General features: G+C 40.5%; 1 protein-coding gene across 3 annotated transcripts; it reads left to right on the forward strand.

Annotated features, from left to right (window-relative positions):
• The first annotated feature begins 2584 nt into the window (after window positions 1-2584).
• Window positions 2585-15731, forward strand: LOC116463165 (F-box only protein 5). 3 transcript variants are annotated; one of them, XM_032146147.2, is made up of 5 exons: window positions 2585-2926; window positions 10360-11074; window positions 12834-12924; window positions 13822-14004; window positions 14845-15624. In XM_032146147.2, exons 2-5 carry the CDS (start codon window positions 10395-10397, stop codon window positions 15094-15096), a joined length of 1206 nt encoding a protein of 401 aa, XP_032002038.1. In that variant the 5' UTR covers window positions 2585-2926; window positions 10360-10394; the 3' UTR covers window positions 15097-15624. The 3 variants fall into 3 exon arrangements, with proteins under 3 accessions (XP_032002038.1, XP_032002037.1, XP_032002039.1); XM_032146146.2 differs by lacking the exon at window positions 2585-2926 and adding an exon at window positions 3119-3303 and having other exon boundaries at window positions 14845-15731; XM_032146148.2 differs by lacking the exons at window positions 2585-2926; window positions 13822-14004 and adding an exon at window positions 3141-3303.
• The last annotated feature ends 699 nt before the right edge of the window (window positions 15732-16430 follow it).

Below are 16430 nucleotides of genomic sequence, written 5' to 3' on the forward strand. Positions count from 1 at the left end.
ATCTCAGCTCACTGCAACCTCTACCTCTGGGCTCAAGCCATCCTCCCACCTCGGCCTCCCAAGTAGCTGGGACTACAGGTAGGCACCACATGCCCGGCTAATTTTTGCTTTTTTTGTTTTTGATAGAGATGGGGTTTCACCATGTTGACTCCTGGTCTCAAGCAATCCTCCTGCCTCTGACTCCCAAAGTGCTGGGGTTACAGGCATGAGCCACCACACCCTGCCACAGTGGCCCTAAGTTTCTCACTTAGATGAGAATTTTAACAGCTGCCAGTGAACTGAACCTATTGACAGTTATGAATAATATAAAAAAGCTCAAACATTACTTAATGTCAATGATGCAGTAACCCAGTAAGCTGAAAAAAAAACTAACAAATTATTCTAGCATGCAACAAAACATGCTTGGTTCTTTATATTACATTATGACAGAAATTTTGATTTCTCCAGTAATATATCAGCTTTTTTCTGGAGAATAAAAAAACTGCTCAAGAACAAATCTGAGGATAAGATCCAAAGGTTGTATTCCAGATGCTCAGCTAATTTAATGAGCCAGGCTTGGTGGCTCATGCCACCCAGCACTTTGGGAGGCCGAGGTGGATGGACCAGTTGAGATCAGGAGTTCAAGACCAGCCTGGCCAAAAAGGTGAAACCCCATCTCTACCAAAAATATAAAAATTAGCCAGGCGTGGTGGCGCATGCCTATAATCCCAGCTACTTGGCAGGCTAAGGCAGGAGAATCGCTTGAACCAGGAGGCAGGGATTGCAGTGGGCCAAGATCGCGCCACTGCACTCTGGCCTGGGCTACAGAGCGAGACTCAGTCTCAAAAAAATAAAAATAAAAAATAATGTAATGAGAACCCTTGCCTGCTTCGAATTTTGTATTTCTGCCAGCATCTGAAAATAGAGGAGGTGAATACAGTTATCTCTAAGGTCAAATTGTGAAGTAATGTGAAATGTACTAAAACCAACCAGGACTCCAGCAGATAGTGTTACAGGCTAGCATAGCATAAGAGGAAAGGACATGGACTTTTTGAATCCTGCAGACGGGCACTAGAATCTCTGCTTGCTAGCTGTGTGCTTTTGGTAGCCACAGTGAGAATTAACTCGCACTGAGAAGCACGACCATTGTACACTGAAAATAATGCTAACCTACTGTGAGAATGAAAGGCTAACATTTACATTCTTTTTTACATAGAAAAGCTATTATAGTTTCAATATTCTATCAACAAATAACTACCTTGCCAAAATCCTTCCAAAAGCTAACCACTGCAGTCAGAAGAAAGTCTAAACTCTGCATGGAAAAACTACAAGGTCCCACAGGATCTGGCTTCTGCCTATCTCTCTAACCTCATCTCTTCTCTTTCTTGTTCACTAAGTTGTAGTCAGGCATTCCCTCTGCTTATTATGCAGCCCTGCATTGCCAGTTCAACGCATCTGGGTTCAATGCCTCAGAAAGCGTCCTGACCATCCAAAATCCTTAACCTATACTAATCTGCACTCTCTACCCCCCATTACATTCTTTCATATCCTCTTTCGTGTTCTGAAATTGTTCACTATCAACTTCTTTCCCATTGGTCTCTGTAAACTCCCTGAAGGACAGGACTTTGTCTTTTCAACCCTGAATCTCCAGGACCTAGCCCCAGGGCCAGATTAGGGTGAGGCAGGGAAGCACAGGCCTCAGGTGCGTTTATGGGGGATGAAAAAAACTTAAGTCATCAAGAGTGACACTATTTTAACATTTTTAAAAATGAAAAAGGCAAAAAACCCATGATGAACTACTTATCAAACTTTTAGGTAAAGACAGGATCCACCCAGCACTTGTATGATTCATCCTAATCCTGGCCGCGCCCCACAGGACTCGTCACTAACGGTACTGAACACTGACTACAGCCAAGAACTCACACCGAGGCTGCAGAAAGGCACCAGAGGGAAACAGCAAACGAGGATTCGCCGTTTTGGAGTTCACATCCCGTTGCTTCACTGGGCTGTAGCCATAAAGCTGAGTTCGGGGAATGCACTGCCCTACTTAAGTGCATTTTCAAATTGTGGAAAGTTGAGCATCACTAATACTCCGGTACACTTTCATACTGACGTCCATGCCAGCCATCACTAAAAACTCCCTCGGCCACGGGGATCCAGCCCAAGAGGGCGGGGACTTCTATTTATTCTTTTTCTGGGAGCAGGACTACTGTCTCCTACGCCTGGCCCTTGAAGGAAAGCAACAAAAACCCAGGAGAGCGTAGGTGCACACTCAGTAAACTTAACGTTCCTATAAACCAATAGCGTCTGAAGTGTGGTTGAAAATACAAATAAACGCGCTTGCAAGAAGTGCCTCGGTCCTACCCTCGGCTCCGCCGGAAGGCCCTGGGAGACGCAGCCGCAGGTCTCCTGCTACAGCCACTGTCAGACCGGCGCAGGGAGGCCCGCACAGCCCCTCGCCCACCCCCGAGGAAAAATCGCGGGGGACTCCAGTGCGCAGGCGCCGACCCGCCAACTCCGCAGCCACAGCCCGCCAAGGCGCCTGCGCAGAGGCGTGGGTCAAGGGGAGGGTCCAGTTAGGAGGGAGCGCGGAGCGCGCGCGTAAATCCCAGAGAGGCGGGCTAAGCTGGACTGGGGGGAGGGTCCGTCTTCCGGAAAGTCTGGATTCCCGGACGAGCCAAGTTGCCGCTCACCGAACTCCCGTTCGAGAGATGATCGAAGAAAGTCGGCTACCATTTGTACCCATCGAAGATCTCCAGATGGAAGCTGGCGCTGCATTTGGGCTGAGACTAGGACTTGCAGAAGGCCGGTCCGGAAGACGGCAGAGGGAATCTTGGCGGGCGCACGCATGCGTGGTAGACCCTCCACACGTGTGGCCGGGCCGCGGCCTCCCCGTGTTCGGAGGTCCCGCCCCCGGCCGTAGCATCTTTCCGGACGTGGGGAGCCGGTAAGCTGGAAGGGGGCTGGGCTTCGCGGCTCGGCCCCGCCTCGGCAGCCTCCAATTGGGTGCGGACGAGGGCGCCCCCACCCACCGCCCTCCTATTGGTGCGCGCATGCGAGCGACGCGCCTCATTGGACCGCGCGGATTTAGGCACCAAATTCAAAGATTTTAAAAGTACCAGCTGGCGCCTTTTAAGAGATACAGGTCTGTGAAGCAGGCAGGTTGCTCAGCTGTCCCCGGAGCGGTTCCTCCACCTGAGGCGGACTCCACGTCGGCTGGCATGAGCCGGCGCCCTTGCAGCTGCGCCCTGCGGCCACCCCGCTGCTCCTGCAGCGCCAGCCTCAGCGCCGTGACAGCCGCCGGGCGCCCTCGACCCTCGGATAGTGAGTGAGGGGAGCGGGCGCGAGGGGGGCACGCACGCCAGGAGGGATGCACGGGGAGGGGCACGGCCTGAGACCCTGACCCGACGTCCCTCGTAGCCAGGACGCGCGGCCACGCCACACGCCCGGCCTCGGGCGGCGGCAGCGGTTCCTGGGTCCGGGAGGAGGGCGGCTGGGTGTCGGGGGGAAGCCAGATGAGCCAGATGTGCAGGGGCGGGATGGCGGGCCTCGGGGTCCCGCCACCCACGCTGACCCTGGACTCCAGCCCCGGGAGGTGCGGGTCGTGGCATCCCAGAGCGCCCTTTTTCCTCCTCGGAAGACCCACCTACCCCACCCTGCTTGAATAGGCGCCAAATGCCCCTCCCCTCCCCCACCCCATGGCCCCCGGCGGTGACAGGGCTGCAAGCGAGCAGCCCCCAGGGCCTGGCCAGGTGCCTCACCTTCGCCCCCTGCGCCCCTTTTCTACATCTGCCCCGCACCCTCACAGCCAAAGGCAGTTTCCCCGATTTTTCGCGGTCCCAGCCTTGCTGGCGGGCGCGGGAGATCGCGCTCGCGGTTATCTCCCGCCTCCTCCGCGTGTCCCGCGCCCTGAGGGGCAGCCCCACCGATCCCTCAGGAGTTCCAGGGTCTCCCTCCCCACTCCCGCCAAATGGAGAGACCCCCCACCCCCAACTCACTGCACCAAACTCAACTGGGAAATCCAAACAAAAACGTTACTTTTTCCCATTTTTTTCTCCCTTTGCCCGTTAGCCCAGCCTCAGGGCCTGGAGTGGAAAGGGAAGAGTTTAAAAAAAGCAGTTTTTACTACGAACCTTGAATTTGTCCATAGTATTAAAATGATTTTGTGAGAATCGAAGAATTGGTGACTTTTTCCCCATAACTCATGAAGAATTATATAGTCCTTTATTTCAAAGCTTGTAGAGAATGGAAGGCACTCAAATGCTTATTTTTATCCTCTTTGTTGCTACCTCTAAATAAAATCCATATGCACTTATTTTTACCTGAGAAATAACCCAAAATGAAAAAATTTAGCAATTCGGCATTGTACTATTTTGTAATGACTCTTTTATTAAAAAAGAACTCTAGAAGAAAATACTTAATTTTAATTTTAATAGATTAAATATGTTTCTAGAAGATCCTGGATCGTCAGTCTACCATCGAAATTCTGAAGCTTGACGGCTTTATGAGATTTTTTTTTTTCTTTTTTGATAACTCCAATTGTCTTTACTACCTTGCTCCTCAGAAGGAAATGACTGCCTGTTGGAAGTTTTTCCCCAGTTTACAGGTTTGAGGAGATGAAATTAAAAATACATGTATGTTACTTCCAAGTAGTTTTTAAAGTAGGCTTTTGTAAAATTTTCTCTTAAAGATTACTTTATGGTCACAAGCATTGGGCCTCTTAAATTCTTAAGGAATGGCCATGCCTAACGTTGACCACATGGTCGTTATCTGTAGGTATTAGAGACTGGAACTTAATTATTTAACAGAAGAGTTACAAAGATTTTTAAGGACTGCAGCCTTATTTATGATATTTAATATGGAGGATCAGGTCTATATTGAAAAGTTAAATGTAAGATCAAACATTGTAAAATTTACTTTTCTCTGTATGACTGGGCTGGGAGTTGGTAAATGAGAAGTTTAAACAATGCCATGTATGAGTCTTATTAGTGTCTGCACTTGGGGGGAAAATAGGACTAGGACATTCCAAGTTCACAAAGCTAGTCAAAAGGCTAAGCAAGGATTTTCATTCAAACTTGGATCTGATTCTTAAATCTATACATTCTAATGGAAAGTATGTGTTATTCTGAAATACATACTTCTTTCTGAAATGTGTTTTACTACTTTTAAATGTTAATGATTGGCAATGTAAGGAATATGAAGGGATTTGGCTTATGTGATTAAAAATAGATTGTATTGACTAGACCCTTGTGATAGGGACTTTGCCTTGCATTTAGTCCTGTTTCATTGTCTTACTCCCATTTTATGGATGAAGAAACTGAGGTTTTAAGAGTTAACTTCTTCAGTTTTCCCTACTCAGTAAATAGCACTGTATACCTTCGATACTCAAGACTTAAACCCCAGGGTGTTTTTTTACTCTCCTTTTCTTCATATGCACATCTAGTAGATTAGCAGCAAGTTGGCTTTACCCTTCTAAATAACAGACCTTGAATCTATGCAGTTATTTTCATTTCCGCTACAATCCTTCTAGTCTGGGTTTCCCACACTCTTCTTCTGTGATAAACACTTCTAACTATTCTCTGCTTCTACTTTACCTTCCTGCAATTCATTCTCCACAATTGCCAATGATCTTTTAAAAATGTAAACCAAACTTCTCCACTTTTGACCCAACCTACCCCACAAATCTGCAGATAATTCTACCTCTTCAACTATAATTTTCAATAACCTCCACCAACTCAGCCCTACAGATATTTCTCTTCCTTGAACACTCACATTTTTCCTTGCTTACTGTGTTTCCCACCATCTGGAACTCTTCCACCAGATTTCCATAAGGTGTTCAGATCTCAGAATGTCAGCTTTGCTAAAAGATCATCCCTAATTAATATCTTTCTCTCTCCCTACCCTGTCACTGAATGGATGTTGGATAAATAAGTGAAATGGTTCAACTGAACTCTTAGTCCTCATCTTTTTCATTCAAGAGGTTATGAAGCCATATAATATTTTCTGTCTTTCTGGATAATAAGTCAATTATATGAATACTTCACATATTTCCCAAATTTGGTCTGGTCATTGGAAAACACTTAGCTAGTTAAAAGGAGTGGATTTAACCTTTTGCAAATCAGTTGCTTCAGCTTCCTTTTTTATAAAACATGATGCTATTCTATTTCTTCTGTAGTATTGTTATGGAAATGAAAAATACATTAATTTCACATTTTAAAATTAAATCTACAACCAACATCCAGATTTCACTCTCACTTAATACCTTTTTCCAAAAAAAAGGAAACCAGAGTGCTTGGAGAAATGACTGATTCTAGGGCTGGAACAGGGAAATTATAAGATGCGCTTAGAGCATCTTGTAGTCCCAGAAAGTAAGAGATGTTCAAAACACAAAATGATTTAAGTATGTGAAATGGACACCAATGTCAACTGAAAGAGCTCACAATAGCAAAAGCTGGAACAATTTGAGCAATACAATAAATAGTATTGGATTATAACCCAAAGTCTATGAGTTTATACTGATATAAATGATTGGTAGTATGAATAAATAGGAGATTAATGGACAAATCTGCTGTATAGAAGAATTCGAAATGATTTATAAATTTACTCCCCACTCCTTTAAGTGTGAGGTGTGCATAGTGACTTCCTTCCAAAAAGTTTCAAATGGAAAAAGAACAAAAAGGAGTAACTTTACATTTGGAGCAAGCTCAGAAATACTACCTCAGCCAAGTAATCAAGGCTAATATCAGTTCAAATCATAGCACCTTACCTCTGGTCTAAAAACCCACAGCCCCAGACCAAGGCTGAGAAAAACTTGACAAATCCTAATTGTGGAACAGGCTACAAAATAACCAGTATTTCTCAGAGTTGTCAAGGTAATTATAAACAAGGAAATTGTCATAGTCAAGAGGAGCCTAAGGAGATATGATGACTAAATGTGAGGTATCCTGGATAAGACCCTGGAACAGAAAAAAGATTTTAGGTAGAAACTACAGCAGTCCACATAAAATAGGGATTTTAGTTAATAATGCAGCAATATTGGTTAATTTGTTCTGACGTGCATTACTGTTAGTAATATAAGTTGAGCAATGGGTGTACAGGAATTCTGCACTATCCTTGCAGCTTTTCTGTGAATTCAAATAAGTTTATTAAAATCCTTTTAAAATGCCAAACTTTTTTTTCCTTTTTTCTTTTTTTTTTAAGACAGGGTTTCCCTCTGTCTTCCAGGCTGGAATGCAGTGGTACGATCACAACTCCCCGCAGCCTCAACCTCCCAGGCTCAAGCAATTCTCCCGCCTCAGCCTCCCTAGTAGTTGGGACCAAAGGCGCATGCCACCATGCCCAGCTAGTTTCTTTTTTTAATTGTTGTAGAGATGGAGTCTCTTTATGTTGCCCAGACTGGTCTGAACTCCTGAGCTCAAGCAATCCCCCAACCTCAGCCTCCCAAAATGTTGGGATTATAGGCATGAGCCACTGCACCTTACCTAAATACTAAATCTAATTATTCATGTGAAAATACATGTTGTTTCAAGAGGAATGTAGTAGTCATTTTAACTCCTTAAGTGCTAATTTCGTGAGGAAGAGTACAGATTCTAATGTTGGTATTAGCTAACAAAAAAAAATGGGAAACACGTATTTATATCATATGTCTTCATTGTGTCAGGCACTGCCATTTGCTTGGATTTTGTCATAAGCAGTAACAGTCATGTCTGGCCTTTAAGGAAATCAAAGTACTTTTAAAAATTTCAGTTTGGTAGTGCTTTAAAGTAGAGTTTGATGAGGTCTGAGAAGTACCCCCCCCCCCCCCCAAAATGAAGCTCTCCATGAGTAATGGATTAGAAGCTAAATAAGCAAAGGAAGCGGAAAAACAGTATAAATGTTATTTTTAAGATCTGTTTTTCCAGAGCACCTCATTATAATGAGGAAGATAAATCTGGCTCATTTAATTAACTACCTGTATTGGGCAAACTAAGCTACACTTCAGTGTGCTCAACTGTAAAAATAACAATTCCCCATCCTACCTCAAAAGGTTTGTAAGCATTGGAAATTGCAAACTTCTAAACAAATATAAAGTATTTGCATCATTATTAGCTCTAATTTTAAGGAACTGTCCATATTCAAAGAACATGTTGAATGAAAGAGGTTCTATAGGACAACCTCCCAGTAGCTGTGTTCTAAAGACAGCAGAAAGAGAATGACTTTGAATTCCTGAAGTATTTTCAGGCCTTTTTGGTTTAGGCAACTAAACAAAGCAGAGCGTGCCCTTCATAAGTGGCTTCTGCTTTTTTATCCTCTCATGTAATTTGTGGTCATATATAAATCAAACCTAATTCTTTAGTTGATTTGAGGCAAAACTAGAAGCAATCTCCTGGCATTTTTTACTTTTCCTCTGAATAAAACTAAACCACTCAGAATCATTTGTTCTAGATTTAGGGTTAATTAGGGCGCTAGGATTTGTATATTCTTTGTTTTTTTATGCAGCTGAACCCTTAATTTTAGGTTTAGTGGGATCCTGGAGCACATACTATGTGTCTTTCACTGTATTGACGTTGGGAATTTACAAGCAGTTTCTCTCTACAAGTTGCTTTCTATGAAGGTATCCATTTGTGCTTTGAGTTAAAAAGTTTTGCTCTATGTAAAAAATGGGTAAATTTAATATGAACACATAACCAATATTTAGTGCAGACTAAACATACTGATGCTATATACATTTACTTACAGGATAAATTGTTAGCTATATGTGATTGGCTTGTGTGGGGATGGTGAATGGGGCACATTTTAACCTGGCATTTAAGATTCAGGCTTTGTTAGCTCATGTCCCCATTGTTTGCCTACTCTTACTTTCTGCCTTCAACAATGCTAAACAGTTTTCTGAACCCATCTACCATATTCCTTCCCAGCATTGTGCCGTTGCTCAAATTGTGAATGCCCTTCCCAGGCCACTGTTGCCTGACAAAATCCTAATCATTTTTTAGAGTTGTCGTTCTCAACTGAAGAATAGAGGAAATTTTGCATCTGGCCTTTTCCCCTCCCCAGTATTTGGCAATAACTGGTAACTGGAGACATTGCATCTTGGGAGTGGGGGCTGCCACTGGTGTCTAATGGGAAAAGGCTGCTTAGCATCCTAGACTGCACAGGACAGCCCCTGAGAACAAAGCGGTATTCACTCTAAAATGTCTGTAGCACAGGGATGGTGAAATCTTGCTTTAAAGCTATCTTAAGATGCTGCCTGCTCCATTGTTTCTTAACTGATTTCTTAGGTCCTGAGGGTTGGAGCAGCGTGGTAATAAAACCCTGCACAAGTCTTTCCCTTTTTTCTAGTTACCATTAATAGCGAGTTTATCTTAAGTTATTTAAATCAATTGAACAGTAATTTACACCTGCTGCCCTATCACTCATATTCTTGAATCTGGTTAATTGATTAGAGTGTCATTCTTATTTACCAACACTTTTGATTGATAGCAGAACTATTCATTCTTACGGTTCTTTGGTAAATTAGTCGTGGAATGTCTTTGTTCAGTGATTAAAGACATCAGTTTCCAACACATATTAGACAAGGTACAGGGAGATGTCCCTGTACTTGAGTTCACTATCCAGTAAGGTAGAAAAACGCTTTGAATATATTAGAAGGTCACCAAGAGCACCCATCAGAATAAAACTTGGAGATAAGAGCTGTGGGAATTCAGGTAGACTTTAATTTATAGATGTTTAAATGTGTTGTTAGTTCTTTTCTCCAAGCTACCTATAGATTTATTGATTAGTTATTTTAAGGCTTGCAATCATCGCTAATGGTGAAATAATACACAAAATTTTTATTATTTTTATCAAGATTATTCCCACCCTTATACATTGTCCTCCTGTACTAATCTTAACCATTTTTGCTGTCAGTGGCTTGGGTTGTGCTTACGTCAAAGAGAACCATAATGTCATTTCGAGTCCAAGGAATAAACACTGAATCTAAAAGTGTTTGTGGTTACTTTAAGGATAACTTTGACCATAGCGCCTACTCTTTTGATACATCACATTTCCTCATTTGTTCCATAAACACAGATGTTTATTATATAGCCCCTTTTTCCACTATTTTTTACTCAGTTATAGACAACAGTCAGATGTTACAGCCATGCAGATCCAAAAGCAGTCTGTTCTGAAGTGCCTTCTCAAGAATAATATAATATGTGTATACTTATAAGATTTAAGTAATATTTTCACATATTGTCATATCAATAATTAAACTTGAATAACATCACAGCTGTGTAAGCAAGTACATGTAGACAATACCTAATGCTGAGAGATTGCAAAGTAATCTTTGTATATCCCAATTTAAGAAGTAGGGATGTGTGGAAATTTTGCCATTAAGATGTAAATGTTATGTTCTTTTTATAGGTTGTAAAGAAGAAAGTTCTACCCTTTCTGTCAAAATGAAGTGTGATTTTAATTGTAACCATGTTCATTCCGGACTTAAACTGGTAAAACCTGATGACATTGGAAGACTAGTTTCCTGCACCCCTGCATATTTGGAAGGTTCCTGTAAAGACTGCATTAAAGACTATGAAAGGCTGTCATGTATTGGGTCACCGATTGTGAGCCCTAGGATTGTAGAACTTGAAACTGAAAGCAAGCCCTTGCATAACAAGGAAAATCAACATGTGCAACAGACACTTAATAGTACGAATGAAATAGAAGCACTAGAGACCAGTAGACTTTATGAAGACAGTGGCTATTCCTCATTTTCTCAACAAAGTGGCCTCAGTGAACATGAAGAAGGTAGCCTCCTGGAGGAGAATTTCAGTGACAGTCTACAATCCTGCCTGCTACAAATACAAAGCCCAGACCAATTTCCCAACAAAAACTTGCTGCCAGTTCTTCATTTTGAAAAAGTGGTTTGTTCAACATTAAAGAAGAATGCAAAACGAAATCCTAAAGTAGATCGGGAGATGCTGAAGGAAATTATAGCCAGAGGAAATTTTAGACTGCAGAATATAATTGGCAGAAAAATGGGCCTAGAATGTGTAGATATTCTCAGCGAACTCTTTCGAAGGGGACTCAGACATCTCTTAGCAACTATTTTAGCACAACTCAGTGACATGGACTTAATCAAGTAAGTACCATTTTGAATATACATATTAGCATAATACACTGAACATTGCTGTTAGTGGCTCGGTACCACCAGCTCATGCAAAGGCTGTTGTACAGGTTGAGTGTCCCTCATCTGAAATGCTTGGTACCAGAAGGATTTCAGATGTTTTTCAAATTTTGGAATATTTGTATTATACCCTACAGGTTAAACAGTTGAACCTCCCTTATCTGAAATCCAAAAGTGCTCCAGTGTGCATTTCCTTTGAGCATCATGTCAGCATTCAAAAGTTTTCAGATTTTTGGATTAGAGATGCTCAACCTGTTGTAGATAACTTTACAATGTTGCTTAATTGCTGTAATGACTTTTGCTGGTGTTTTGCTACCTATGTGCCACTAAGATGAAAGAAAACTTTAGAATTAGTCATTTCAAATTTTATATTCACGCTATTACAAAACTTTCTGTTGGATTAGGATCTTTGTTCCTTTTAGTTTTGAAATTTCTAATATGTAAGTTACATCTTTGGGGCTTAACTGTAAAAACAGCCTAGTTCCAGTCTACATGTCTAATAGGCATTATGACTTGTTACACCAGAAAGTATGAAGTAATTTTTGTTCTTTCTAAGCCATTTTGGTGCTAGGGCTCTCCTAGGTTTGACAGTGATGAAAATATGAAGATCCACAAATAGGGATTTGTGACTTTTTTTTTTTTTTTTTTGAGACAGGGTTTCACTCCAGTCACCCAGGCTGGAGTGCAATGGTGCAATCTTGGCTTACTGCAACCTCCTCCTCCCAGGCTCTGTTTATGATAATTTCTTAGAAACCTGGTGCTAACCACCATTTCTTTCTCAATCTACCAAGGAAAATCACTTAGTCAGATAACTTTGAGAATTAAGGTGAATTATGCAGGCTAGAATTAGATAGGACTTAACTGGGGTTTTTTTTTTTTTTGGCTTTTTGAAAAATTATCTAGAGGTACTGTTTGCAAGTGTGCGTTTACACTGGTCTTTATGAAACAGAGCTAAAGCAAAACAGATATAAACAGCTTCTTTTTTTTATTTTTTTTGGGACAGAGTCTCGCCCTGTCACCAGGCTGGAGTGCAGTGGCATGATCTCAGCTCACTGCAACCTCTGCCTCCCGGGCTCAAGTGATTCTTCTGCCTCCTGAGTAGCTGGGACTACAGGCGCGTGCCACCACGCCCAGCTAATGTTTGTATTTTTAGTAGACACGGGGTTTCATCATGTTGGCCAGGGTGGTGTCTCGATCTCTTGACCTCGTGATCTGCCTGCTTCAGCCTCCCAAAGTGCTGGGATTACAGGCATGAGCCTAAACAGGTTCTTGAGGGACAATCAAATCAGTACCACAGATTCTACTTTTTCTGTTAACATAGTGAGTTTCTAAAGTTGATTTCTAATAGCAGTGTGCCTAGAGTACTTTGAAGTTTGTCTATTACTTTTACCAGATAGCTAACATGCTATCATATATACAGTGGGGGCTACTATTTGATGTTTGCAGATACTGTGAAAAAATACTGTACAAAGCAGTGGTTCTTAAGCCTCAATACACTTAGAATTACTTGATGAGGAGGGAGCTTTTTAAAAATACAGAGCCCTGAGCTCCATTTTAGACCAATTAAAACCACCAGGCAATTGTAGTGTGGTCAGGTTTGAGAAGCACTAATAATATAAAATATCTTTTTGCACTGCTGATGTTTTTCTACTGTATTCATCTTAGCTCTTTGTGATGCTTTAATTATTTCATTTATGGTGATTTATTTTTCCAGTGTGTCTAAAGTGAGCACAACTTGGAAGAAGATCCTAGAAGATGATAAGGGGGCATTCCAGTTGTACAGTAAAGCAATACAAAGAGTTACCGTAAGTGTTTGCAGATGATGTTTTTAGTTAAAAATGCACTGCTAGTGCTCTTATAGAAATAGAAAAGAAAAGAGGTAATCTGGAAACCCTTCTTTACAGTCATAAAGTATTTCAGCCTTATACTGGAACTTAGAAACCACATTCAAAAATAAAGAAATCTCAACTCAATCATTTATTTCTTGGATTCTTCCTAGAAATAGAATGTCTAAAGTAACAAAGGGAAAATTACTCAGTTCTCAGATACAGTTGACCATTTAGTCAATCTTAGCTGCCAGTTGCGTGTATGTGTATTTTATAACATTTGGAAAATTTGGAAAAGCTGTTTTACATTTTAGGTATTAAGTACCATATAGACTATGCATCTAAAGTGATTTCCCATAGTATTTGGTTCACAGTTTCTGTCTATAAGTTAGGCTTGATATGTGAGTATTTAGGTGTTGCTTTGTTTAAGTACGTGCAGGTAAATTGCATGTAGGAATAAGTCTTTTACCTAATCTTGTTTGTCTTTTTTTTTTTTTTTTTTTTGAGACGGAGTCCCGCTCAGTCGCCCAGGCTGGAGTGCAGTGGCGCGATTTCCGCTCACTGCAAGCTCCGCCTCCCGGGTTCACGCGCCATTCTCCTGCCTCAGCCTCCCGAGTGGCTGGGACTACAGGCGCCCGCCACCACGCCTGGCTAATTTTTTGTATTTTTAGTAGAGACGGGGTTTCACCGTTAGCCAGGATGGTCTTGATCTCCTGACCTCGTGATCCGCCCGCCTCAGCCTCCCAAAGTGCTGGGATTACAGGCGTGAGCCACCGCGCCCGGCCTGTCATTTCTTATATGTACAAACATAAAAATGTCTCGTTGAGGATACAGGAAATAATTTCTAAATTCTATTAAAACTTTTTTTTTAATTAGGAAAACAACAATAAATTTTCACCTCATGCTTCAACCAGAGAATATGTTGTGTTAAGAACCCCACTGGCTTCTGTTCAGAAATCAGCAGCCCAGACTTCTCTCAAAAAAGATGCTCAAACCAAGTTATCCAATCAAGGTGATCAGAAAGGTTCTACTTATAGTCGACACAATGAATTCTCTGAGGTAATTTTTTGTCTAATCATAAATCTTAAAACATAAGAGAGAGTAAGAAATGTAAAAGAACTTTCAAGGTCAAAATGGAACTTGGCTCTAGATAATAACTAATTTATTCTCTGACATTAAGAAACCTGATATTGATGATCATTTAAATTTAATTATAGTATAATTAGAACTATTAGGGATTTCATTAGTGTCCATTTCACTCTCAATGTGGAAAACAAAAACATGAAATTAGGAAAGTACATAGAAATGTATTTCTATGAATATTAGGTACTCCTTGGCATTGTTTGTGAAAGTTCAATGATTTTGAGTTCTAATTTAGAAACACTGAGGAAATAATGAAAAACCTAGATTTCCTATAAAATTACTCAATACTACATTTTGCATTTTCCGCCTTTAAGAACCGAGGAAGAGAGTTAAGTGGAAAAGGGCAAGCTTTCTGAACTTGAAGGACTTCTATTATACTTTCAGATCAGTGAATGATGTGTGCTACTCACATGTAGATAACTTTGCAAGCTTAATTTAGATAACTTACCAAAATTATAGAATATTTTCTGTTTCATGTTGATCGGTAAATATAAATCCTACATAATAAAACTAGTCTTAAATTTTATGTCATAATGACTAATGCAACATACACATTTATTCAAAAAGCATTTATTGAGCATCTGTCAGATACTGCATAGATCAAGGGCAATAGTAAGGGCAGTAGTTATCGTATGTGTGACAGTGATATTTCATACATGTACTGGGGAAGGTGCAAGGGTGTCCTTGGTTTTACTAACTAAAGTACATGTAATTCTTGCTGAAATTTGTTTATGGGTTTTTTTTTTTTCTTTTTAGGTTGCCAAGACATTGAAAAAGAATGAAAGCCTCAAAGCCTGTATTCGCTGTAATTCACCTGCAAAATATGATTGCTATTTACAACGGGCAACCTGCAAACGAGAAGGCTGTGGATTTGATTATTGTACAAAGTGTCTCTGTAATTACCATACTACTAAAGACTGTTCAGATGGCAAGCTCCTCAAAGCCAGTTGTAAAATAGGTCCCCTGCCTGGTACGAAGAAAAGCAAAAAGAATTTACGAAGATTGTGATCTCTTATTAAATAAATCAGTTGTTACTGATCATGAATGTTAGTTAGAACATGTTAGGTTTTAACTTAAAAAAAATTGTATTGTGATTTTCAATTTTATGTTGAAATCAGTGTAGTATCCTGAGGTTTTCCCCCCCAGAAGATAGAGGATAGACGACCTCTTAAAATATTTTTACAATTTAATGAGAAAAAGTTTAAAATTCTCAATACAAATCAAACAATTTAAATATTTAAGAAAAAAGGAAAAGTAGATAGTGATACTGAGGGTTAAAAAAAAAAAATTCATTCAATTTTATGGTAAAGGAAACCCATGCAATTTTACCTAGACAGTCTTAAATATAAGTCTGGTTTTCCATCTGTTAGCATTTCAGACATTTTATATTCCTCTTACTCAGTTGATACCAACAGAAATATCAACTTCTGGAGTCTATTAAATGTTTTGTCATCTTTCTAAAGCTTTTTTTCATTGTGTATATTTCCCAAGAAAGTATCCTTTGTAAAAACTTGCTTGTTTTCCTTATTTCTGAAATCTGTTTTAATATTTTTGTATACATGTAAATATTTCTGTATTTTTTATATGTCAAAGAATATGTCTCTTTTGTATGTACATATAAAAATAAATTTTGCTCAATAAAATTGTAGTAAGCTTAATGTATACCTTTTATAAACATTGTAATCCTGGAAGCAACTGAATTAGGAAGCTGCAGTAGACTGCATTTGTTTGTGTGAAGGCATTGAATGGATTTTTGTGATGGTTTTTCTGGGGAGCTTGTGAGATTTTTAGGCAGTACCCTGATCCCGATTTTTCCCCACTCAATAGCTTAATTCAGTAGTTGTGGGGTTGGGTCTTGAGATAAACATCTCGAGATGATTCAATACAGGAAGACCACAAAAGACACTGATAAATACTGATGTGCTAATTTATCTATCCCTAAACCAGCTGAACTATGGATTAAATAGCACCCCATCCCCCTCAAAAAGCTAGAAGGATTTAAATTGTATAGAATAAGATGCCATCTTGGCTGCAGTCAAACATCTGTGCTAATAACAAGAGCCCAGAACAAGGATGTCTTTATTCCTTAATTCCAAAGTTACGTTTCGGTTTCAGTTATGAATATGGGGAAATCCTAAGAGGTTCAATTCAGACTAGGCCCTCCAAAGATTCAAAGGTGGGCCTCGGATGCTATCAATTGGGCCCAAAGAAGTTTAAGGGCATTGCCTTTCATCTCAACAAAAACCTAAGGTAGAGGGTCCCTCCTGTCAACTACCAGGCAATCACTGATCTTCGTCACTGCAGACTTTTCAAGGATTTTCTATAAATGGAGTCAAAGTTTG

Source organism: Hylobates moloch, unplaced genomic scaffold (assembly GCF_009828535.3).
Source record: "Hylobates moloch isolate HMO894 unplaced genomic scaffold, HMol_V3 SCAFFOLD_28, whole genome shotgun sequence".
Taxonomy (NCBI): domain Eukaryota; kingdom Metazoa; phylum Chordata; class Mammalia; order Primates; family Hylobatidae; genus Hylobates; species Hylobates moloch.